General features: G+C 64.6%; 1 protein-coding gene across 5 annotated transcripts in view; it reads left to right on the top strand.

Moving 5' to 3' along the window:
- Window positions 1–831: 831 nt before the first annotated feature.
- The window catches only part of NFIC (nuclear factor I C), a 39155-nt gene continuing 16884 nt past the window's right edge, over window positions 832–23102 (top strand). For 2 of the 5 annotated variants that reach the window (XM_039566148.1, XM_039566146.1), the window contains exons 1-2: window positions 3230–3430; window positions 19796–20327. In XM_039566148.1, the coding sequence (XP_039422082.1) occupies window positions 3401–3430; window positions 19796–20327 (562 nt within the window). In that variant the 5' untranslated portion in view covers window positions 3230–3400. Of the gene's footprint in view, window positions 1141–3229; window positions 3431–19795; window positions 20328–23102 lie in introns of those variants that run through there. The other 3 variants (XM_039566147.1, XM_039566150.1, XM_039566149.1) reach the window with 3 other exon arrangements.

The following is a 23102-nucleotide window of genomic DNA, read 5'->3' as shown; positions in this document are numbered from 1 at the left end:
GGGTGAGGGCGAGTGTCCGCGGCGCGGGGCCGGGGCCGGGGCCGTGCGTGCCCAGGGGATGCCCGGGCTGGGGGCTGGCGGCCAGGGCTGCGCGGGGCCGGGGGTGCCCGGGGGATGCCCGGGGCGGGGGCGGGCGGTGGGCCCGGCGCTGCCCGCGGCTCCTCCCCGCGCTGCGGTAGCTCCGCACCGGGGCCGCGCCCCCCCCACCGCCCCCCCCGCGCCGGGCAGGGCCGGAGGGGCGGCCCCGCAGCCAGCCGGCCCCGGGGGGGCCGCGCCGCAGCCCCCGCCACCTACCCGCACCATCCGGGGGCCGCCGTCGCGCTGCCGGGCGAGCGGGGCCGGAGCCTTCCTCCTCCTCCTCCACCTCCTTCTCTCCCTCCTCCTCCTCCTCCTCCCTCCCCGCCCCCGCACCGGGAGCGTCCCCGCCGCAACGCCGCCGGTGCCCCGGGCGAAGGGAGGAGGCAGAGGAGGAGGAGGAGGAGGCGGGGGCGGCGGCGATGGGGCCGGGGCGCTGCGGGCTGCGAGGAGGAGCCGTGCCCGGCCGGAGTGGGGCTGCGCCGGGGGGGGCGCGGGGGGGATGCCCCGCGCTGCTCTGCCGTAGGCGCCGCCCGCCCGCCCCGCTCCCGGGCTTTATTTTTATTTTTTTTTAATTTTTTTTTTTTTTTAATTTTTAGAAAATATTATTTTTGCTTGCCTTCCAAAAATACCCATCGCAACCCCCCGCCATCCCCCTGCCCCGCCACCCCCGCAGCGCATAAGGCCGGGCCGGGCGCGGGCCCCGCGCTCCCGCCGCCCGTCACCGCCGCCCCGCGCCCCCCGCCCCGCAGCCCGGCCCCCCGCCCGGAGCATGGCCCCCGGCAGCGCGACGGAGCCGGAGCGAGGGTGACCGCCCGCGGGGGACACTGTGCTCTGCCGCTGGCCTCGGAGGACTTTTATTATAATTACCATCATTGTTATTATTGTTATTATTATTGGGTTTTTAATTTTTTAATTCTTTCGCGGGGCAGCGGTTTTTTTTTTTCTCCTCCTTCGGCGCGGTGGAAAACACACGTTTTAGACCAAAATCCCAAACCAGCCCATCCATCCTCTTTGCTTTGCGCTTCGCAGCAACTTGGAGCCCGTTAATTGCACTTGGCGATGGTAGGTCCCATGACACTTTCGTTTTCTCTTCTACTTCCCCCCTCTCCCCTTCACCCCCCCCCCGTGTGCGTGTGTTTGCGGGTGCCCCCACGAGCAAAAGTTGCTGCCGGGGAGGGGGCGGCGGGGCGAGTTTAATACGGTGTCAGGGCGGGGGGGGCGCGGGGCGGCGGGGGCGGGCGGGGGGAAGCTGCCGCCGTCTCTCCTCCCCCTGCCCACCCGCCCCGCGGTACCGGGGGGCGGAGGCGGCGGCGGGAGCCGCCCGGCGGGGAGGTCGCGGCGCGGCGCGGGGGGAGCCTCCGCAGCCCGCGGAGGGCTGGATGGAGCTGAAAATGGCCGCTAAAAAAGGGGCGGAGAGGCCGCCAGCCGCACCGACTTGAACTTGGAAGTGACGCCCGGGAGGGTCGCGCTCAAGTCCGCGCTGCGCGGGGCCGCCCTGCCCGTACCGGGGAGGGAGGGGGGGAATCACCGTCCTCGATGTGAGAATAAAAACATTTCCCCCGGCCCCGCTGTGCGGGGCTTCTCCCGCTTCTCCTCCTGCCAGGCCACGGCGGTAGCGCGGCGGCGCGGCCCGAGCCGCCCCGGAGGATGCGGGATGCGGGGAGCGGGCCCGCCCGGCCAAGTTTGCGCGGAGCCGCCGCATCCCGCGGGGACGGGGATGTCCCTGCGGGGGGAGTGTGCGGGGTGAACCCCAACCCCCGGCGGGGATTGGCCGCGGGGGCCGGCAGAAGTTGAGAGTGAAAATCAGTTGTGCGGGGAGAGGCGCTGCGGGGGCTCGTCCCCACAGAAGGGGGGAAAAAAAAAAGGCCAAAAAAAGCGGTTTTCTTCTTTTTGGGGGGCAGAGAGGCAGCGCTGGAGCCGCGGCCCCGCGCCGGGAGCGGCCGCGCTGCGGGCCAGGTCCTTGAAGGGAGCGGCGACCCCCGGTGCGGGAGGGGAGCGGGGCGCGGCCCCCCCAGCCCGGGAGGTGCCCGGGGATCCCCTTTGTGTTCCGCCCGTGGCGCTCCCCGCGCGCTCTCTAATTAGCGTCATTAGCGCCCGCGATCGGCCGGGGCCGGGGGGGTGCGGAGTGAGAACTTGCGGTTTGGAGTTTGCCGGGCGCAGGCTCCGCATTTTTAATCTCCTGCTCTCTTTGTGCGGGGGGTGTTGCGGGGCTCCCCGGGCCATGGGGGGGGGGGCTGCCCGTGGCGCTTTCCCCCCGCCCCGTGGCACCGCGATGCTGCCGGTCGTTAAATAACGCGGGGAGGGGGGCGGAATGAGCGTCTCCGCGGGATGAGCGCGGTGCGGCGGGGGCAGCGCGGGGCCGGCGGGGCGGCCCCCGCGCCCCGGGGCTGGGTGCGGGGGGTAACACCACTGCCCCCCCCCCGCGCCGGGGCCGCTGCCCAGAAGTTGCACATGAATCTGCAGGGTTTTTTCTCTCCCATCGCTGGATTGGCTCCGTTGAGTTAAAAAAAATAAATAAAAAATAAAACCCCCAAAACACGCAAAGCCGGGCGCGCTCGGCGCCGGCCGCGCCGGGGCGAGGGGGGATTCGCTGTCCCAAGGGGGGCCCCGTCCCTCCCCCGCCCCCCCCCGCCCCGCAGCGCCTCGGCCCTGCGAGCCAAAGGGGGTTCCTACATCTTTAAATGGGATGTAATATTTTGGGATGGGCTTTTTTCATAACGTCACTTCATTCCTCGCTCCTTTTTTTTTTCCGTCTTTTTTTTTTTTTTTTTTTTTTTTTCATTTTCTCATTCTTTCTTTCCTCTCTCTCTCTCCGCTGCCCGGGTCTCGGATGGAGCCGCTTCCCTTCTAACTTCCCCGCCGCCCGTGCCTGCAGGCTGGGTGCGGACCCCCGACCCCCCCCGGGGCGAGGATGACCCTTCTGCCTCTTTAAACCGCCCCCCCAAAACCCCCAGACAAACAACAACAACAACAAAAAAGAGCTTTATTTTCCAAGGGGGGGGGGGAAATTTTGCTTTTTATTTTTAATTTTTTTTTTTTTAGGGTTGGTTTGTTTTGGTTTGTTGGTTTTTTGGTTTTTTTTTTTTTTTTTAGTTTTTTGGCGGGGGGGTGGAAGTTGGAATCTTTTTATTTCCTCCTCGGCCCCCCCTCCCGCGGGGCCGCCCCCCCGTGCCCGGCTGCCCCCCCCCGGGCCCCGCAGAGCCGCTCCGGAGGAGAGAGAGAGAAAAAACGCCCGGACTGCTCCAGCCTCCGAAATGACTCAGTAACTTTTACGCCTCGAGTCTCAGCCCTGCAATTAGGCACTTTCCCAGCACGGCTCGGGATGTATTCGTCTCCTCTCTGCCTGACCCAGGTAACCGGGACCCCCCCGCGTCCCCCCCCAATTTGCTCCTTTCGCCGCAACAGACTTTAACAGTTGCAATACAAAAAAAATAAGAAAAAAACAAGAAAACCCAAGAAAAAGCAACACCCCCCTCCCTAAAAATAATCATAACAGAGAAAGGCGGGTTGGGGCCGTGCAGGGCTGCTCAGAGGAGCCGCGTTCCCCTCTTGTCCCCCTCCTTCGCCTTTTGCAGGGTTTTTTTATGGTGTTTCTGGTGCTTTTTGGGTTTTTTCAGCCTTCACTTTCACTTGGGGCGTGGGGGGGTTGGAAGATTGCGTTGTGGTTTGGGTTTTATTTTTTGTTCGCTGCGCCCAGAGGTGGGTGGTGCGGGGAAGCCGCCGGCTTTGGGGGCGAGGGGGGACACCGTGGGGTGCAGGGGGTCCTCGGTGGGTTCGGGGAGCCGGGGGGGGGGCTCGGCGCTGCAGGCTCGGGCTCGGCCGTGCTGCCTCTTGCGTAGCGTGAAACTTTTCCTTCCCCCCCCCAGCCTAGCTGCACATGGTGGGGTGCAAGGGGTGGGGGGGGCACAGGCTTTTTGTTCAAAATCCTCCAAGTTTGGGACAATGTGCACCCGGCCGTGCCACGCCGCGCTGGCGGGTGAGAGGGCAGGGGGGGTCGTGCGCGGCAGGATGTGGGGGGCACCCTCTCGGTATCCGAGGTGAGGGGCGATGCCAGTCCCCACCGAGGTGTCAGGGTGACGAGGGTGAGCCCCGAGCCCTGCGGGGGGACACTGGTGTCACCCCAGGCCACGCCACCATGGTCTGGCGGCACGCGGCAGGGTGGCCGTGCCAGGGCCCACGGTGCAGGCGAGCGAGGCGTCCCCGAAATCTCCCCCCAACAGCCGGTATGGCCACAGGGGGGAGATTCAGGAACCCCCCCCTTGCCCACAGCACGACCACTGCGGCTCTGCCTTTGCATTGTGCTTATTGATCGCTGATATTTATTTAATTATTGAGCAGGCAGCTTTCCCCGCCTTGTAACCTCTTCCCTGCTGGCAGCCACTGCCCGCTCCGGGCCTGGCCTCGTGCTGCACTCCACGAGGGCTCTGCTGTGGGCAGGGGGTGCTGCTGCAGGACCCCCCTGCCCGTGCCAGACTCCCTCCTGCCAGATGCCCTCCCTTGGGCCGGAGCTGCGGGCTGGGTCTGGCTCCACCTCGGGGGCTTGGGCTCCGCTGCCCGTGGGGGTCCGTGGGGGTCCCCTCGTGGCACTGTGAAGTGAGGGGGCAGTGCGGGGTCCGGCCCCAGCTCTGCCCGGACGCAGCGTGAGGCTGGTGAGGGCACGGGCAGGGGCAGGGTGGGCAGCACCAGGGCTGCTCAGATGACCCTGAGGTGGTGCTCCCTGTCGTGTGGTTGACTTGGCAAGGGTCACACCTCAATCTGGCTTATTTTCTTCTCTGTCTTTCTTTTTCTCTTTTTTTTTTTTGGTTCTTCTATGTTTTCCTTCTCTTTTTATTTCCTTTTCTCTTTCTATTTTTTATTTGCATTTTTTCTTTTTTCCCTTCTTATTTTTCTTTTTCATTTTTCCCTTCCTTTTTTTCTTTTTTCTTTCTTGCTCTTTTCTTCCTTGCTTTTTTCTTTTTTCCTTTTTTCTTTTTTCTTTTTTTTTTTTTCTCTTTTTTCGTTCCTTTTTTCCCGTTCCTTGCCATCCCGCCTTCCCCACCCTGACTCCATCCCTCCCAGGGGTCCCACCACCTCCCAACCCTCCCAGTCTCCAGCTGGTGCTGGGTTGGCAGCGCCTGTTGTTGCCAGCTCACAGTGCTGGTGTGATGTGGGAAGCCGTGCGGTCGCTGGCCGGGCCGGGGCTGGCAGGAGCCCTTCTCTTCACAAACCCGTGCTGTTCCCAGCACTCCTCCTGGCCGACGGAGGGGAGCTGGTTTTTCCTCCACGGATCCTCTGCCCCACTGCCTGGGCTCGGGGAAGGCTCTGGTGTCCTCCCCCTCACCCTGACACGGCCTCAGCTCCGATCCAGCCCGGCTCGGTTGGGACCAGCCGTCGTCCCCCGCCGCCAGCCCAGCCATTCCCGCTGCCGTTCCCATCCCACCCGCGCGGCGGGCAGGCTCGCCCGGGCTCGGGAGCTGCGGATGGTGATGTGGATACATTGGAACGTGCGCGGGAGCCGCCCTGCCTCGGCCTTTGCGCATCTCCGCACCACCACCGCTGCCAGCCCCTGGAGCCCGGCGCGGCCGCTGGGACCCCGGCGACCCCTCAGGCGGGCGCCCTTCCCAGCCGGAACAGGCCCGAGCTGGAGAGCCCGGCGGCACCAAAATAGCCCTGGCAAAGGCATCGCCCGTGACACGCTCCTGGCCACGGCCTCGGCCGTGTCTCCCGTTAGGCAAGAAGGGTGGCTTTGTGCCCTCCCCAGCTCTGTGTCCCTGCTTGGGGACTTCCTCCCGCTCCCGCAGCTCACCTCTGTCCCCCTCAGGGACAGGCCGGGAAGTCAAGAGGGAGCTGCCTAGATTAGCAGGGAAGCAGCACCGGAACCGCCGCCACGCACGAGGCCTCACCCTGCCCACGGGGAAGCGGGACGGGGGAGGGGGCAGTGTCCGGCTGCCCCGGCTCCAAAATAACCCTGGAGCTGAGCACCTGCCAGGGACCTGCACGTGTGTCCCCTGGGAGCTGCTGCTGAGAGCCGAAGGGATTTCCAAAGCCGTAACGGTTATCCTTGGCTCCTGGATCTGGATCTGCAGTGGGGGGAGATTTGGGATACATCTGGTGGGGGAATATTGCAAATTTTGTGACTTGTGATGCTCCTACATCTCTGGCTCGTGCCTGGCACCTGGCAGTACCCCCAGCACACCCTCAGCCCCCCACCCTGGTACCTGCAGGATAGGAACGAGGTGAGATGGGCACCAGCCTCCAAGGCAGCTGTAATGTTGGAAGCCAGGCATCCCGCCAGGGTCTGGTCAGAGACCCTCTTCCCTCTCCCAGGCTCCATACTAGGGGTGCAGAGCTGATTTTGGGTTGGCAGAGGCAATGCACCCGCGCTGCCTGACCGAGAGCCGGCGGCCGGGCACGGACCCCTGCGTGTGCCATTGTCAGTGGCTCAGGATCCGAGGGGAGCGCCTGGCTAAGCTGGCCTGGCACAAACCTCGGTACTGGCGAACTGGCACAGCTCAGGGCCTGGGGATGGAGCTGGGCTGCCAGAGGCGTTGCAGCCACGTGGCACGGTCACAGCCACATCTCCAGGCATCCGAGGGGATCCCACCTCTCTCCAGCCACAACCGGGCTCCAGACATCACTCGGCTGCCACCACTGCTCCAGGCACGTGGCTGGAGCAGGGAGCTGCCTGCTGGGCACATCTCATGGGGCATCCTTTGGCAAGCCCCCTTCCCAAAAAGCGCTGGGATTTTTCAGCGCCGGTGCTCGCCCCCTCCACCAGTAGCTCTGGCGAACTGGTTTCCAGCCGGGAGCTCAGATCGTCTGCCAAAGGATGGGAGCAGCAAGCCGGGCATGGCGGGGGAAGAGAGGGAAGGTTGCAACACACTTTCAATTCTCCCATCTGCTGAGTATTGTTTGGGAAAAACAATGAGGCTGTTCTTTAAATGCAACCTTCGGGAGATCCTCGCTTTCCCCGCGGCGCCCGCCGCGCTGTGCCCGCCTGCCCTGGCGAGCCCTGCCCCGCTGCTTGTGCCCGCTGCTCCTGCCTGATCCCATCTTAAATCCTCGCCCGGGAAACACAGATCCTGTTTTCAGTGAGGTTTCTGAAGCTGGATCGGAGGGCTGGAGTGGGCATGCGGGGAGGTGGATGGGATAAAGCCAGCTGCACGAGGGGCTGCTGGCCGGCGCTCACGCTGTGCTGCTCTCCCCCTCATCACCTTGAACTTGTCTGGGGCCTTGTGCAGTAAATCAGCCACCCCTTTCCGAGGTACCTGCCGATTCCTCCCCTCCCTGGGCAGCTTTGCCCTGCCCACGGTTCCCTCCCTGACCGTGGTTCAGGTCCCTCGTGCCCGCAGTTCCCTCCGTGCCAGGGCAGGGAGTGATCCCACCGCGTGGCCAGCGCTGCGGGTGTGCGCACGCCTTTGCAGACTGCTGAACAAAGCCCAGCTGCCAGAGCCCAGAGCACTGCCCGGAGCTCTTGGAGCAGTTGGGAATAGCTCCCTTTGGCGCTTTTCTATTCCCCTGAGCCTGGGAGGGCTGGGGATGGATGCTGGGAGCCGTAGCCTGATCCTGTTTTGACCCGGCGGTTTTCCCCCCTTGCAGGGGTGGCTGTGGCCAGGGCAGTGCTGGCATGGCAAGGCTCGCTGGGCAGAGGAACCATGGCAAGGGCCAGCCCAGCCAGCCACGCTGCCCTTATCAAGGCACAGCAAAGAGCAAGAAAGGCGGCTCCCCAAGGAGCCCTGGGCAGCCCTGGAATGGGGAGCTCAAGAGCCCAGGGGAGAACTGCCACGGTGGCACCAAGGGATCTGTCCCGACACAGGGCTGTGCATGGCGGGGAGGCCCCGAACAGGGATTTGGGACTCACAGGGAAAGGGAAGGACAGTGTCTCCCACCTTTGGAGGTGGTAGAGGCAGGTCCCTGCAAGGCAGGGCTCCGGAACGGCCCTGGGATAAGGACAGCTTGCCCTGTTTGCTCACCAGCCTTCCTTGCCCGATGCTGCCTGTGCCAGCCATCCCTGTGCCTGGCCCCCGGACACTTCCCTGCAGCCCAAGGGGTGCCCATTGTCCCCCCATCACTCCCGTTGTGCCTGCACCTGTTCTAGCCACAGGCCAAGCCCTTGGTGGCAGGACGGGGATGGTGACGGTGATGGGGAGCATCCCCAGAGTCCCTCACTGGAGGGGAAGGAGAGTTGTGGGGGAGGCAAAATCCCTCCCTGTGAGGCTGGCACGCTGCCTGCCACCCCCGGCCGTGCTGTGGCTCCTCTGCGCAGGGATGGCAGTGCCAGCACTGAGCATCTCTGAGGGGGATGGCTGCCCCTGGGAGGGGGCTGGGGGGGCTCCTGTCCCCATCAGTCCTTGCACCCAAGCTGGGAAGTGCAGGCAGGGCCCTGGGGTGGCAGGGATGTGCTCCTTAGGGACCCATGGGGAGAGGATTTCTCCCACAGCACCTTGGGGTGTGCCGGGCAGGTCGAGGCAGGGTTGCGAAGGCGATGGGAGCAGCCAGGGCATCAGTGGGTGCTGAGCCCTGCCAGGATCATGTGGCATTGCTGATGACGTCCCCACAGCATGGCTGAGGGCTGCCAGTGGGGCTGAGTCTGAGTGGGGCAAAGCTTCATGGTGGGCCAGGAGTGCCCAGTGCCAAATCCTCATGGATTTTCGGTACCAAAGTTCTTTTGGATGCACCAAATTGGTGCAGACAAAAGCCTGAGCTCAGCTTCCCTCCCTGCCCTGGCAGCCAGACACCCTGAGATCTCACCCTCGAGGAGGGTATGCAGACCCCTGGGATGTGCCAGCTGCAGGGAGGGGATGCACAGGGTACCCCCGGGCATCCCAGGGCCTGGCTCGCACCCGGGCGGGCGGCTGGGCTCGCCATCCGTCACGTCGGCCCTGGGCAGGCATCCCCCGCGGCCGGGCGCTCTGTGCCAGCTTGGCCGGGACCCAACGCCCTGCGCCGGCCGCCAAGACCTGGAGCTTCCCAAGTCCTGGAGAGGAGCTGGGAAAGGATCCCGTGGCTCAGGTGCGGCAGCGCTCACATGCTGGGGGACCTGGGGCCAGCCACTGCCAAGGATTGATTTCTCGGTTAACTCACCACTGCTCTAAAAGCGCATTAATCCTCCTTCCCCGGCCAGCAGCCAGTGCTGAGCAGCTTTTGGGCGAAATCCCCAGGTCTGGGCTTCGGGCTGCCTGCCGTGGACGTTGCCCTCCCCACCACCGCCACCGCTCCAGCAGCACTGCCTGGCACGGGAACACCGGGATCCGGCCCTCCTGCTGACCCCTCTTCCCTGGGAGCTTATTCAAGTCCATAGCCAGGTGGATTTTTTTTTTTTTTAACTGGTGGTTTTATCTTGTTTTTTAAGAAGGCTCTCGCTCTCCTTGCAAAGGGCCCCTGCATTCCCTTCACGGGGAAACGGTATTTGACCGGCTGTTGTCCAAAAAAAACCCCCAACATGTTTCTGATCACGAAAAACCAAGAAATATTTTTGCTTTCAAAGGAAAAGAAAAAAAAGCCCATGAGGGAGAAATGTTGATTTTCCACCCAGACATTTCCCCTTTCCCCAAACCAGCCCTGAAAAAGAGAGGCCCCACTGCTCCCTCCTCGCCCTAGGATTCCATCCTGGGCGTACAGTCCCGCCAGGGGCACGGTGGATGTCACCCAGGGCTCATCTGGGTGCTGGCAGCTGGTGGCAACACCAAGTGTGTGCCCCCCTCTCTGCTCAGACCCCCTTTTCCATCTGCTCCCACACTGCACAGGCACGTGGGGCTGCGGGGAGGACGGCGAGCGCCGGTGACCTGCTGGCTGTCCCCAGGGAGCCACCCATCACTGTGTGCTGCAGAGCCGCCGCCGCCAGCCCGCCTCGCCCCGCTGCCACAGGCGACGAGGCCGCTTGGTCCCACGGTTGCCTGGCGGGAGCTGTGATGTGTCGGATCCTGCACCCCCTCCCACCGGCCCTGGCTGCTGCCCAGCGATTTGGGAAAGCGAGACGGCGCGGGCTGAAATGTGACCCCCGCCACGCTGCGCCGCAAAAATCTCCTTTAGTAACCTGTGCGCCAGGACAGCGAGCGCGCGGCGTGAATACCAATGAGGGGAAAAGTGCCGAGTAAAGGGTTTTTGATGGAAATGGCATCGCATGAGAAAGAGAGCGGGAGCGAGAGGGCGAGTGCGCGCCCGGAGCCTGCGCCGCGCACGGGCACGGTGGGGCACACACGTGTGCGCACCTGTGGCCCGCGAGGCTGGAGGCTGAGCGTGGCAGGGTGCCAGGGTCGTGCCACCCCGGCGAGAACGGGGGCGATGGGAATGGGGGCGATGAGCGGAGGGGGCTGCGAAGCAGCACTTGAGGGGACGCACTGCAAGGGGTTGCCACGGGCAGCGTGTCCGCAGGGGCCGGGGCACTTCCGTGGCACAGCGTGGCCCTGGCCAGGGGGAACGGCTCCCGTCCCCCGGCGCAGTGCGCTGCTGATCAAAGGCGCAGGCGGGGAGGGAGCGGGCCTGTGTGAGCAGCGCCCTGGCCGCGCGCCACCCCACCTTCCCGCTCCGCTCCCCCGGGAGTTTGTTAAACAAATTTCTCTAATTGCACAAGCCAAGGAGTTTGTTGGAGAAAAAAGCCGGGGAAATTCCCCTCCTCTGGGCCACCCCTTCCCCGCTTCCCCCGGGGCAGCCGGCGCAGAGTGAGCAGGTCCTCCCCACGACCCCCGGCTCTGCGGGAGGCTGTGACCCCGACGCCTGCGGGGCGCAGCTGCGGGCTGTCCTCATGTCACCCCTGCCTACGCAAGGACGTCCCCTGCTCGACCTCTTCGCAGCCGGGTCACGCTCATTCCCGGCCGTCCAGCCCCCGGGGTCAGACCCTGTCACCTAACGCGGTGACACCCAGCACCGCCGTCTGCCCTTCCCGGCTGGCGTTCTCCATCGCTTGGCTGAGCACCCCTGGAAACGGCCTTTGTGAGCCTCCCGTGGGCAGCCCCTGACATCGAATCCCGTCGGATTAGCGAACGTACGGGATAAAAGCCTCGGCTTGGCGGCAGTTCTGTGCCGGGTGGGGGCTGAGGCGGTGGCCCTGCCAAGAAGGGACGATGCGCGGCCGGGTCCTGCCCCGGCTCCCGCTGAGGTCATGGCTATAGATAGCCCGGGAGGGCGCAGCGCCGAGGGCAGGATCCTCGTGCCCTTGCCAGCTGCACCGAGAGCCCTGTGGGCACACGCTGCCTGGGAAGAGACGCTGCCAGGGCGCTGGGGCTTGCTCATGTATGGGTTGGCTGGGCCAGCCACTGACCATCGCCAGGTGACAATCTGGTGCTGCGGGCTGTGACCCCACACCTGCAGGGATGCTCAGACCCAGCCACTCTCCATCCTCCGTGGTGAGTGGGGTCCTGCAGCCTCCGCTGACGCAGTGACCTGGGGTGGCTTTTTCCGTTCCTCCCCACCACGTTTCCTTCTTCCTCTGCTCCCGAGCAAAAGCCAGGCTGGGGCACCCCCCATCCCCAGGGTGCACCCATGGGTGCGAAGCTGCTGGGTCAGGGAGTGCAGGGCCAGGGTTTGCCCCCTCCAGCCCCCCAGTCTGGGTGCAGCTCAGCTCCCCACAAAGCCAGGCAGGCGTGTGCCCAGGGTGCCCCCGCCAGCCCCATGGGGCCCTGGAGCGCCGGGGTGGCTGGGGAAGGCGTTGTTGATGAGGGCACTAAAAATAGAGTGGGACTGGGATCTTAATGGGACTTTGTGGGAAACCTGGAAACATTTTCTCATCCCCATAAATGAGTCCAGATGCATTAACGATGACTGCATCGCATCCTGAGGTACCGCCGGAGGGAACCGGGACGCGCTCACCAGCTTCCTCGCCTTGCGGTGGGGAATTGGTTGGAGAGAGGAGTCACATTGGTTGGAGAGCAGCAGCCGGGGCGGAGCCGTGACCGCTGTATCCCATGTGGGGGGACAGGGACTGGAGCTTGCCCAGCATCACCTTGGTGAGGACCTCAGTCCCATCCCATGGTCTCTGTTGCCAGTGCCCGTGGGTGCTCAGAGCTTTGCGTGCGGCGGGCAGCGTGCAATGTGCACGGGTTGGTCACGGTACCGCAGCCCCTGAGCCTTCTGGAGCCCCCAGGCCCTGAGGTGGCCAGTGGGGGGAGGGTGGGGTGATGCAGGAGGGCCACCAGTCCCAGGGCCAGTGGTGCTGGTACACCCCAGTGTGCCCTGCAGTGGCATCGAGCTGTGGGATTGGGCCTGTCGAGGGGTTTTTTCCTGTTCTGTCGCAGAGCTGTGACTGGGGTATTGGCTCCCGAAGTGCCCGACCCCACTGGGGGACCTTGGACTCCCCCAGGGGATGGCTCAGGGCCAGCCTGGGCAAGTAGCCCAGGGCGGGTGGCTGTTGGAGCCCACGTCACGAGGCAGGTTGGCACGGCCGTCTCCGCGGTATGGCAGTGTCACTCAGCGGTTACAGCGGCAGCCTGGGAGGCAAGGGCAGTCCCGCCCTCTCCTCAGTTTACATCCAGGTGGGGAACAGCACCCGGCACGGGAGGAGGGCACTCGCCCCCTGCCCCAACCCGGGCTGCTGACCCATCACATGGGGGGACAAGGGGACCGGCCGCAGCCACCGGCCTCCGTGCCGGGCACCGCCGGAGCCCAGCGTCCCGAACAGAGTCCCTTTGTGCAGGTCAGCCCCCACCCACTTCTGTCGCTTGGGACACATCCAAAACCCTCCCGAAATAGGACCCAGCCGGGCTCAGCCTTTGAATCTCCCCAGGAAGGCTCTGCTGAGCTGCTGAAAGCGGATGAACACCCCCCCTTCCACTCCGTTGAACCAGTCCCATCCTTCAGTGCTCGGGGTGTAGGGCCTGGCCAGGCTCAGAGGTGACCCTTCGGGGACACGCCCAGCCCCTTTGACCTCCAGGCACCACCCCGTGCCTCAGTTTCTCCATCTCTCTGTGGAGGGTCCTGGCAGGTTGACCCGAGCACCCAGGGAGCCAATGAGATGCTGGAGGAGGGGCTGAGTCTTTGGCACATCCATGGCACAGCAAAGGCACTGGGGCTGTGGGGGGGCCATGAACTCTTCACCTCCAGGGCCCTGGGCTGGCCGATCCTCCTGCAAGGTTGCCGATTCCACGGCAAAAGGCTGGGGCTATTTTTAGCCACTGACTTGCTCCAGGGATTGGATTTGCAGCGGAGTGAGCCCCGCAAGCCCATCACAGCACTGCCCATCGTGGGGTGCAGAGATACCCCCAGTGCCAATTCCCCCAGCGGGCACCCCCAGGAGGGAGCTGGGGACACCGCTCTGCACCCCTACACCTTTAATGGTGCATGATGGGGGGGAATTAATCCCCCTCAGAAAGGCCAGGACAAAGCAGGCAGGGCTAAAAATACGTTGGGAGGGAAATAAAACCTCCTGCGTCAGGGGCTAAAGCTGGGCTCAGAGCCCTGGGCCCGGCCCGGGGGGCTGGAGGGACCCTTTCTGGTGGTGGCTCCTCCCCAGAGCGCACACGGTGTTGCCAGCCCCAACACATCTGCCTCAGTTTCCCTCTGTGCTCCTGGGAACATCCTCCGTCCCTGGGTCACACCCTGGCAGCTCCCAGGCTGAGACCCTGGGATCTGGGACGGGCCAAACGCTGGGTCTCGGACACCGCAGCCCCTGCCATGTGCCAGGAGCAGGGATGTGGGCATGGGCCACCCCCAGGGCCCCGCGCTGAGGCAGGGCAGGGTGGAGGAGCTGGCAGCGCCAGGACCCGTTGGCACAGCTTTTTTTTTTTTCCAGTTCCATAAAATATTTCCCTTCCTTGGAGCCCCAGGGGAGTTTCGGCTGGGAAGCCACGTGGCTCTGGTGCTGCTGGCCACGGGATGCTTCCTAGGACGAGGGGACATCTCCTTGGTCCCCCCGGTGCTGCTTCCAGACCTCTCCCAGATCTCAGCAGCCACCGTCGCATCCTGCCTCTTCTGTGGGCTGGCCTGGCAGGCGACGTGCCTCAGTTTCCTTATTTTTGGAAAGGCAGCGCCTCACCCTGGGGGCAGGTGGTGTCACCCTGGGAAAGTGGCTGAGCCGTCGGCTCCCAAACCCCAAATGTGATGCACAGAGACGGCACCTGGGGAAACTGAGGCACCTGGGGAGTCCAAGTGACTCTTCAGGAAGGCAGCGAGGGGCTTTGGGCTCTCACACCACCGAGTCTTCCTCACCAGAACCCTCTTGACTCCTCCACCACCCAGTGCTAGCCGTGTTGCTGCTGGATACCATCCCTGGGGCATCCGTACCCCTCCCTGCACGTTGGGCACGCTGCTCCCCAGTTTGGGGTGCATTTAGGAAACCCGGGGACCGGCAGTGCCAGTTGTTGCCGGGGTGGGGGTGCACGCAGGCAGACCAGAGGCGGTGCTGGGCATGGTGTCGGGGCACGCAACGTGCCGCCGGAGAAGCCCCCTCCGGCTCCATCCCACCTGGGCCACCCCCAGCTGCCGTCTGCGGGGCGGGCTGTGCTGGCTGGCGGGGGCCCAGGCCAGCGCTGGCACCGGAGCCCGGGGCTGCCAAGAGAGCTGCTTTTCTTCCTGCTGTTTTCCAAAGCAACTGGCAGGTTCTCTGCCGCCGCGGCCTCCTGTGACCCGCGGCCTCGGCGCGCTCCCCCGCGCCCCGCTCGCAGCCGCAGCACCTGCCGAGGGCGAGCGCCGGCACCGCTCCCGCCCCGGCACGTAGGCGCGGGCAGGTGGGCACCGGCCCGGCACCCGGGGGCGGCGGGGACCTGCGTGCTCCAGGGTGGCTCAGAGGACCCGGCGGGGCGTTTGTGGGCAGTGCCAGGTGTGGGGACCCCAGGGCGGCTCAGTGAGGAGTCACCGCAGTCCCGGCTGCGTGGTGAGCACCAGGGGCTGTACGAGCCCGCCCACCCCCTCCTGGGCTGGTCCTGAGCGGGGCTGAGCATCGCGGCAGTAAATGAGGGGTGGGAGCCCCTCTCTGCCGCATCTCTGCTCACCCTTCCAGCAGAACCCGTAGTGGGAACAGTCCAGCCCACCCAGAGCCCCCAGCCATGTGTGGATGTTGGCTGGGGGATGCTCTTGGCTCTGGGGGGGGGAAAAAAAGCCACAGGGTCTGGAGAGAGGAGCTGCGAGGAGGTTGCACGGTGTCCTGCCTTCACCTCCACCTGTGCCAGGGGTGCCAGCCAGATGCCCTGGGCGCCGAGGCTCTGTGCTCCGGCGTGGGCTGCAGAAGGGGTTTTGCAAGTGAGGGGCTGGGTCAGCCAGGAGCTGGGGGGCGGAACGTGGCTGCGACAGAGTGTTCTGCCCCACAGGCAGCTATGTCGGGGGGCCGGGAGTGCACAAGCAAGGCCAGCACAGCTCGTACCTCCCCTGGGAGCCTCAACTGCCCCCGTGCCCCCTCGCCGCCCCGCCCCAGCGCAGCGCTGCCGCTCTCCCGGGCCGGGGAAGCCGCGTTCCGATGCGGAGCAGGCCGGGACGCCCGGCTGCGCCACACCGGCGAGCAGCAAAAATTATGAATAAGCTCTTGTTAATAAATACTTTATGATGAATCCAAATAGATTTCCTCCTCTGGAGCAATTATTGTAAAATGGGCTCTAATAGGGTGCAGGGCGGCCCCGGGAAGGGCTGGGTGCCTTTCAGGGCCTAAGTGCCTTCTTCCATCCCCTCTAATGAGCACTTCCCAATCATTTGCATCTGTCTCGGCAACAGGTCTCATTACCAGGTTAACTCATTACCCAGAGCCGCTTCGGCGAACAGTTATAAGCGGCTACCGGAGGCTCCGCGGTCCATGCCAAGGGCATCTGCGGGCTGTGGCGAGGAGAAAGTAAGTTCCCGCTGTGCCCCTTTCAGGTACCGGGATTTTCAGGATTACCGGAACCTCTGTAGTCGCATCCCCTCCCTGCCGCCGCGCCAAGGCTTCCCATGGGGGCACGGAGCCCGGCGCCCGACTTGCCAGCCCTGCCCGGGCTCGCAGGGCCGCGGGGAGCGGGACCTGGCAGGAGCGGCGGCCGTGGGAGCCGGCAGCGGTTCGGAGGTGTGTGGCTGCTGCAGGGGCGGCTGAGCATCCTTTCATGAAGTAAACGCTGTGTGGTCCCTGCAGGGCTGCGATGCAGCGAGGTTGACCCGCGTCGCGCCCTGCCCGCGGTGGGGATGGCATCCCGCTGCTCCCCGCAGCCGAGGCCGCGCTGGTGGGGAGCAAAACCGACTGCCGAGGTGTCTGACCCCTCCCGTCCCGCTCCTCCTCCTCCGCCCCTCACCCCAGCGCCTCCCCCGTGAAAACTGCTCGGGAATTTCCTGAGGAAACGTTGTTTTTTTTTTTTTTTTCATTGGAAAATTCAGGCTGTTTCACTGAGCCCGACCTGTTTGGACAAGGCGCTGGAGCGGAGGATGTTCGGAGGGTGGCCAGCCCATGCCGCGGTGCCCGTGCCAGGTGCTGTGTCCCTGCGTGGCACAGAGCATCCCCCCCTGCCCCAGGGTGGAGGGTCCCCGGAGTGCAGAACCCCGGTGCTGCCGAGCCGGCGGCAGAAGCAGGGGAAGAGGCAGCGCCTCAGCTATGCCCCTTCCCACTCCCTGGCGCTGCCAAACCCTGGGCTGCAGAGGAGTTAATCCTCCGTGGTATGCCCAGCTCCACACAGAGCATCCCTCCTTCCTCTCCCCACTCCACCGCAAGACAGAGCCGGGCTTGACCCGTGCCTCAGTTTCCCCTCACAGCACCTGGCACGGAAAGCCAGCGCTCCAGCAGCCCCTGGAAAGGGGGTGCAGGGGGGCCCGGAGCAGGGCCGGCAGCACCCGACGCAGGCGTGCTGCTGCCTCGGTTGCAGGGCTTTACAAGCCTGGGCTGGATGAGGCCCAAGGGCAGGCTCTGCTGCCAGATTCTCATCCGGAAATGCCCCGGGAGCAGCCTCGTCTGGGGTATTGCAGCACGTCTCTGCTTCCCAGCCCCGCAAAGGAAAAACAGCAGGAGAAACACTTAACCAGTCCTTTGCCGGCACTCGGGCTGCTGGATGGGGGGAACGGGGTGCGAGACTGGGACGGACAGACAGTGCATCCCTGCCTTCGCCTTCCCAAGTGGATCCGGCGCGCAGCTGGCTGGTGCCAGCCGGGGTGCTGTGCCCGGCTGAGGGGCTCGCTGGCTGCACGGCTGGGGACGGTGCCCCAAGTCCCCGCAGCGTGTCCCCTTAGCCCCCAGCAGCAGCGTTCCCGTGTGGTTGTCCTGGTGCCCCCCGGCCGCCCTCGCCTGCCCTGCTAAAGCAGCTTAACCGCGGCATCGCGGCGCGGGATAAGCCGGGCGGGAGGGAAAGTTGGCGAGGGGCTGATTGGCTTTGGGTGCAGCTCCCGGCCTGCCGTAATCCCGGGCAAGGGGGGGGTCTGCGATGGCTCCGGGGACACCGAGGGCTGCAGGGGCTCCTGCACGCAGCGGGTTTTTGGAGAGTCTCAGTTGTGGGTCCGAGTGAGAACTGCAAATTCTCGGCACCGTGGCGGGGGAAGGCACAGAAACCGGGGTTTGCTGCTGCTGCTACCCCGGAGCAGAGCACCGAGCACCCCCGGCTCCTGCGGTGAGCACAAGCAGCACCCAAGGGTGCTGCCTCTCCCAACCCGGACAACCTGGTTCCTGCCACGCTTCCCCGCAGTGGTGCCTGGGGTGGCAGGTCCCAAGCGGGAGAGCAGGGATGGGGACAACGGCGTGGTGTCCCCCCGGCCCTGTGGCCAGCCCTGCCGCCGGCTGCCTGGGGAGGGTGGCGGGGCCAGGGGATGGCAGCAATTTGTAGGGCTCGTCTGAATAACCGGCCACCAAGGAAGATCAGCCGCCCACCGCCCCGGCCAAGTATTGTTTTTGGAACTCACTGCTGCTTTTTTCGGCTCCTGTCTTACTTTTCTTTGACCTTCTTCCCTGATTTAAGACACATGCCCAGCCCTTGCCCAGCTGCACTGAATTAGCGGCTGCTGCTGGGGAGGGAAGTGGGAACCAGACCCTGTGGCCGCCCCGAGAGCAGCCGGCGGGGACAGGTCCCCCAGGCAGAGACGGCTCCTCCAGGCAAAGAGGGGTTCCTCCGGCTGGCTGAGTCCCCTGGGCAGGGACGGGTCCCCAAGGTTAGGAGGGGCTTGCCAGCAGATTTGGATCCCTGCTGGTGCAATGGGCTCTCCAGGGAGGGGACAGTCCCCTGTCCCTTGTTGGGCATGGGAGGGACACCTGTGGGGTCACAGCTCTGGGTCCAGAGAGGGGCTGGTGGCTCCCAAGGGTGGCAGGGTCTGTGCCTGTGTCTGGGATGTTTAGGGGATTAGCAGGGCTGTGCCGGGGGTTGGGGCTGGCAGTTACTGGTGTCCGTGCTGGGTTCAGGGACAGTGAGGTCTGTACTGGGATGCCTGTGCCAGGACACAGCAGGGTCTGTGTAGCGGTCAATGGTTCAGCGGACACCCAAGGCTGTGCCATGGGACTTGTGATGGCTGTTGGCAGGGTTTGTGCTGGGGTGGGAGTTTTAGGGTTAATGGGATCTGTGCTGGATTTGGGAACCAAGTAGGAGTTAGCAGGGTCTATATGGGGCCAATCCTTGCCAGGAGCCTGTTTCAGGGGACATTGTTCCCTCCAGGAAGGGTCACTCTGGGACACAGCTGCTTCAGCCAGGGAATGGCATTGCTGCTCTGGGATGAGTGGGACCAGATCTGGAGCACTTGCCCCATCCCACAGCCACGGCCCTGTCCTCTCCCAGCTCCTGCCCATGGCCACCTCCTCACCCCAGAGCAGCACTTGCCCTTGGCACCCTTCCCAGGCAGGGGCAGTTGTCACCAGCCACCCCCCTGCCAGCCCTGACACCCTGCAGCAGGAATCCAGCTGAGGTCCTTCCTCCTCCTCTGCCCCACAGTCATGAGGGACACCAAGGGCCAAATCCTGCCCTTGGGGAGCAGCTTGGTGCCACCCTGGCTATGCACAGGGATGTTCAACCCTCTGCCTGCTGCTTTCCAAGCTCTGCTGCTCCTCACCAGGAAGGCTCCCAACACCTTTCCATCCCATGGTGGGGTTGTGGGCCGCCCCAGCCAGGAAGCACTGATTTTCCAAATTGGAAAAAAAAAAAAGGGATGCGGGAAGGAGGGGCCAGCGAGGGGGATGCATTTTCCTTGTTTTCTTTTTGGGGCCGGACTCATCCAGCAGCGCTCGCCAAATGGAAAAAGGCAGTCAGAGCACGCCTTGTGTGCCGGGCCAGACGCCAGCCGCCGGGCTGGCTGCAACTGGGGCAAACTGGGGGAGTTTCTACTGGTCCAGAGGGAGTGGAGAGGTCCAAGGCACCCACAGCTCAAGCGGGAGCACCCGGCATGCTGCAGGCGTGGGGGACCCGGCACTGGGGTGTTGCGGTCTGGCAGCACCTGACGCCGGCACAGCGGCTCCGGTGGGCACGGTGTCAGCTGGGATTTCAGGTGGGATTTCTGCACCTGGTGGGAGCAGATCCTGGCATGCAGATCCTGCGAAGGGGAGAGGGTCCAGGTGCTGCTGAGGTGGCCACGCTTGTGCAGGTGCCTGTCCCCCTGTGGCACTGCTGGCTCCACTTTGGCCTAGCCACTCCCAGTGGGTTGTTGGTCCGGGAAAATTGCAGCCAGTGGGATTTATGGAGGTTTTCTGGGATGGGGATAACCCTGCTGTGTAGTGAGGGGATCCCCATCCCTGGTGGGCATGTGCCTCTGCCACAGCTTTTCCTTCTGGTTGCACTGGGACGCAGTGGGAATGAGCCTGGCAGGTCCCCAGGGCTCCCCAGCCACCCCAGGAGGGAGCTTGGAGGGAGTCAGCCAGGAGTGACCCCCTGTCCCTCTGCTCCCACAGGATGAGTTCCACCCCTTCATTGAGGCGCTGCTCCCCCACGTCAGGGCCTTCGCCTACACCTGGTTCAACCTGCAGGCCCGCAAGCGCAAGTACTTCAAGAAGCATGAGAAGAGGATGACGAAGGATGAGGAGAGGGCGGTGAAGGACGAGCTGCTGAGTGAGAAGCCGGAGGTGAAGCAGAAATGGGCCTCGCGCCTCCTGGCCAAGCTGCGAAAGGACATCCGGCCCGAGTGCCGCGAGGACTTCGTGCTCTCCATCACAGGCAAGAAGCCCTCGTGCTGCGTCCTCTCCAACCCCGACCAGAAAGGCAAGATGCGCCGCATCGACTGCCTGCGGCAGGCGGACAAGGTGTGGCGGCTGGACCTGGTCATGGTCATCCTCTTCAAAGGGATCCCGCTGGAGAGCACCGACGGCGAGCGCCTGGTCAAGTCGGGCCAGTGCAGCAACCCCATCCTCTGCGTCCAGCCCCACCACATCAGCGTCTCCGTCAAGGAGCTCGACCTCTACCTGGCGTACTTCGTCCGTGAGAGAGGTGGGTGCTCGTCTGCCTGCAGGGCAGAGTCTGGCTGTGCCCTGCCACAGCTGGCTCCGGGGGGTTTGTTTTAGCTTTCCCTCCCCGTCTGTCCCATCCCCATCTCCAGCTGGGGACACTGTTCCTGGATGCCTTTCCCATTGCAGACCTTGCAGTGCTTCCCTCTCTCCAAACTGCTTCTCGGGTGGGTGCCCCCCACCCTGGCCCCTCTCCCCCAGCCAGGACTGGTCCCAGCTGCCTGGGAGGAGGAGGAGGAGGCAAAGGTCTCTGAGGATGCTCCTGTCTCAGAGCATTCCCAGCATGGAGTTTTGGGGGTTAAACCAAGAGCTAACCCCACATCCTGCGCCTAGCTGAGGGGAGTGGGTGGGCAGCGTGGGCGGGGAAGGGACAGCCTGTTCCTGGTGCATCCCCAAGGGCTGGAGCTGGGAGAGGTCCAGCAGTGCCCATTTGCCATGGGCTACAGTGCCAACCCCTCAATGCCAGAGCAGGGACAGGAGCAGCGAGGCCGTCTGGGGAGGGGGCAGTGATAATGTTGGTGGGGCACAGCTCCTGCTGTGCCCTGAGGAGATGCTGGTCCCAGCCCTTCACCTGCCTGGGGGTCCCATGGACTTGCTGGGAGAACTGGCTGCTTTCATTGCAGCAAGCAGGGTCAGACTTGCTCTCAAAGCCGTCGGTCAAAAGGGGGAAACTGAGTCACGGTGTGCGGTGCAGGCAGCAGGTCTCGGTTTGGGTCCCCGAGCCACCATCCTCAGCACTGCTTCATGTCACCTCCCTGCGTGCTGGAAGGGAAAGCTCATAAGAAGGTATTTTACCTGGGCAGGTTTGTTTTCCCTGGCTGGTGACATGCTGGCACAGACACTCTGCCAGCAGCTGGGGTCCCCCACAGACCCTGCCAACCCCCCAGTACCCCCAGGTGCACAAGGGGCCAGGGGAGATGCTGTGTGATCCCAGGTGAGGGCTGGGCTGTTGTGCAGGGCTGGCTCACAGACAGGGGGGTCGGTGACTTGCAGCCTTAGGGGCAATCAAGGGGCTTATGGCCACCTCTGGCCAGGCCAGGCGACCCAGGTGTGCGGGGACCAGGCAGTACCTTCTGCCTTTGCCCACAGCGCTTGGTGATGCCCCCCGGCTCCGTGAGCCCACCCCCGTCAACACCACGGCAGGGGGAGCGTGGGACTGGTGGCTCTTTGCCTGGCACTGGCCAGAGCCCAGGGACAGACAGTGACACCACAGAGGCCACCTTGATGCCGGCAGTGCCAGCAGATCAGGTGCCAGCGTTGTGAATCATGGTGGGCACACGCTCTGCCCGGCCATCCATGGGATATGCTGGGTGTCACTGGGGAAACTGAGGCAGGGCGGGCATGTGACCTCCCCCACTACCCAGGGGAGGGGCTTGGCAGGACTACCAGGCCCTCGTGGCTTTGGGGAAAAGCGAGGACACAGCCTCCAGCAGGGAACAGCCAGGGCCAGACCCTGCCCCAGGGCCCAGGCGGGACCCCGGGCTGGTGCGGGGCACAAGTGTGGTTGCACACGCGTGTGTGGCCAGGACCTGCCGGCCCGGCCGTGTCTCCCGGCGTGTGAGCACGTGTGCTGCCAGCACCGCGTGCCTGTGCCCACGCCCGTGACTCGCCCGCTCCGGGGCAGCGTGGGACCCAACGGGGCCTGGCACCGCCGCTTCCCAGCAGGGCACTGGGGAGAGTGGGTGCTCTGCTGGGAGTGGGGGAGCCCAGCGTGCAGGCTGGGGGCTCTGGGTGTGCTGTGCACCTGGGCAGGGAATGGGGTGTCATGTACTGGGCTGAGACATGGCCATGCTGGGCTGAACTGGGATGGCGTACTGCGCTTAACTGGGGTGCTGCATGCTGTGTACTGACTGGCATGGGGTTGCTGCATACTGGGCTGGACTGGGGGCACCCTGTGCTGGCTCAGCTGGGGGTGTAGTGTCATACTGGGCTGGGGTACCCTGGACTGGGCTGAACTGGGAGCACCCTGATGCTGGACTGGGAGCCCTACAGTGGCCAAGCTGAAGGCAGGGACCAGGACCCCCACTGCATCTGCAACGGGGTCCCCATATGCCACCTGGTGTGCCTCACTGGGGTGCCATGCCGGCAGGTTCCCTGGCCATGCCGTGTCCAGCTGCTGTCCCTGGGAGGTGGCTGCCCCTCTGCCACCCCCCACCCCCCCACCGGCGACCTTGACCCCCGGTGTCTGGGTCCCCAGCAGCCGCAGTCACCTGACTGTCTAATTGGGAACACAGCGGCTGTAAATACTCCCTGATAAGGCCTGGCAGCCTCTCACTTTCACTGTTAAGGTCGCTCTGCCCCTGGTTAAGGGGGACCAGGATGGGCCAGGAGCAATGGCGTGGGACCCCTGAGGTGCTGCAGGGTGCTGGGTGCTCGGCATGGCCCGGTCCCAGTCCACAGTGGGCACGTTCTGTCAGGCTGTGGCTGATGGGAGGGGTCTCTGGTCTCCCACCTTGGTGGGGAAACTGAGGTAGGGAGGGACACGGAAGAAGCCACCACATCGATGGGACCCTGCATGGCACGGCCAGGCTGGTGACAGCACTCGATGGGTGCTGGGGATCACTGTACCACCGCCTTGTGGGCTCAGTGAGCTTCTCCCTGCCCGACACGCTGCCCTCCTGCTCCCTCCTGCCGGCTCCCTCCTACCTGCTCCTGCCCGGCACACTGCCCGTTCCTACCTGCCCCCTCCTGCCTGATTCTGCCTCCTCCCTCCTTCCTGCTCCCTCCCGCCTGCCCCGCTCCTGCCTTCTCCTGCCTC

Source organism: Corvus cornix, chromosome 28 (assembly GCF_000738735.6).
Source record: "Corvus cornix cornix isolate S_Up_H32 chromosome 28, ASM73873v5, whole genome shotgun sequence".
NCBI classification, from domain to species: domain Eukaryota; kingdom Metazoa; phylum Chordata; class Aves; order Passeriformes; family Corvidae; genus Corvus; species Corvus cornix.
This window is presented reverse-complemented; position numbering and strand designations above follow the sequence as displayed.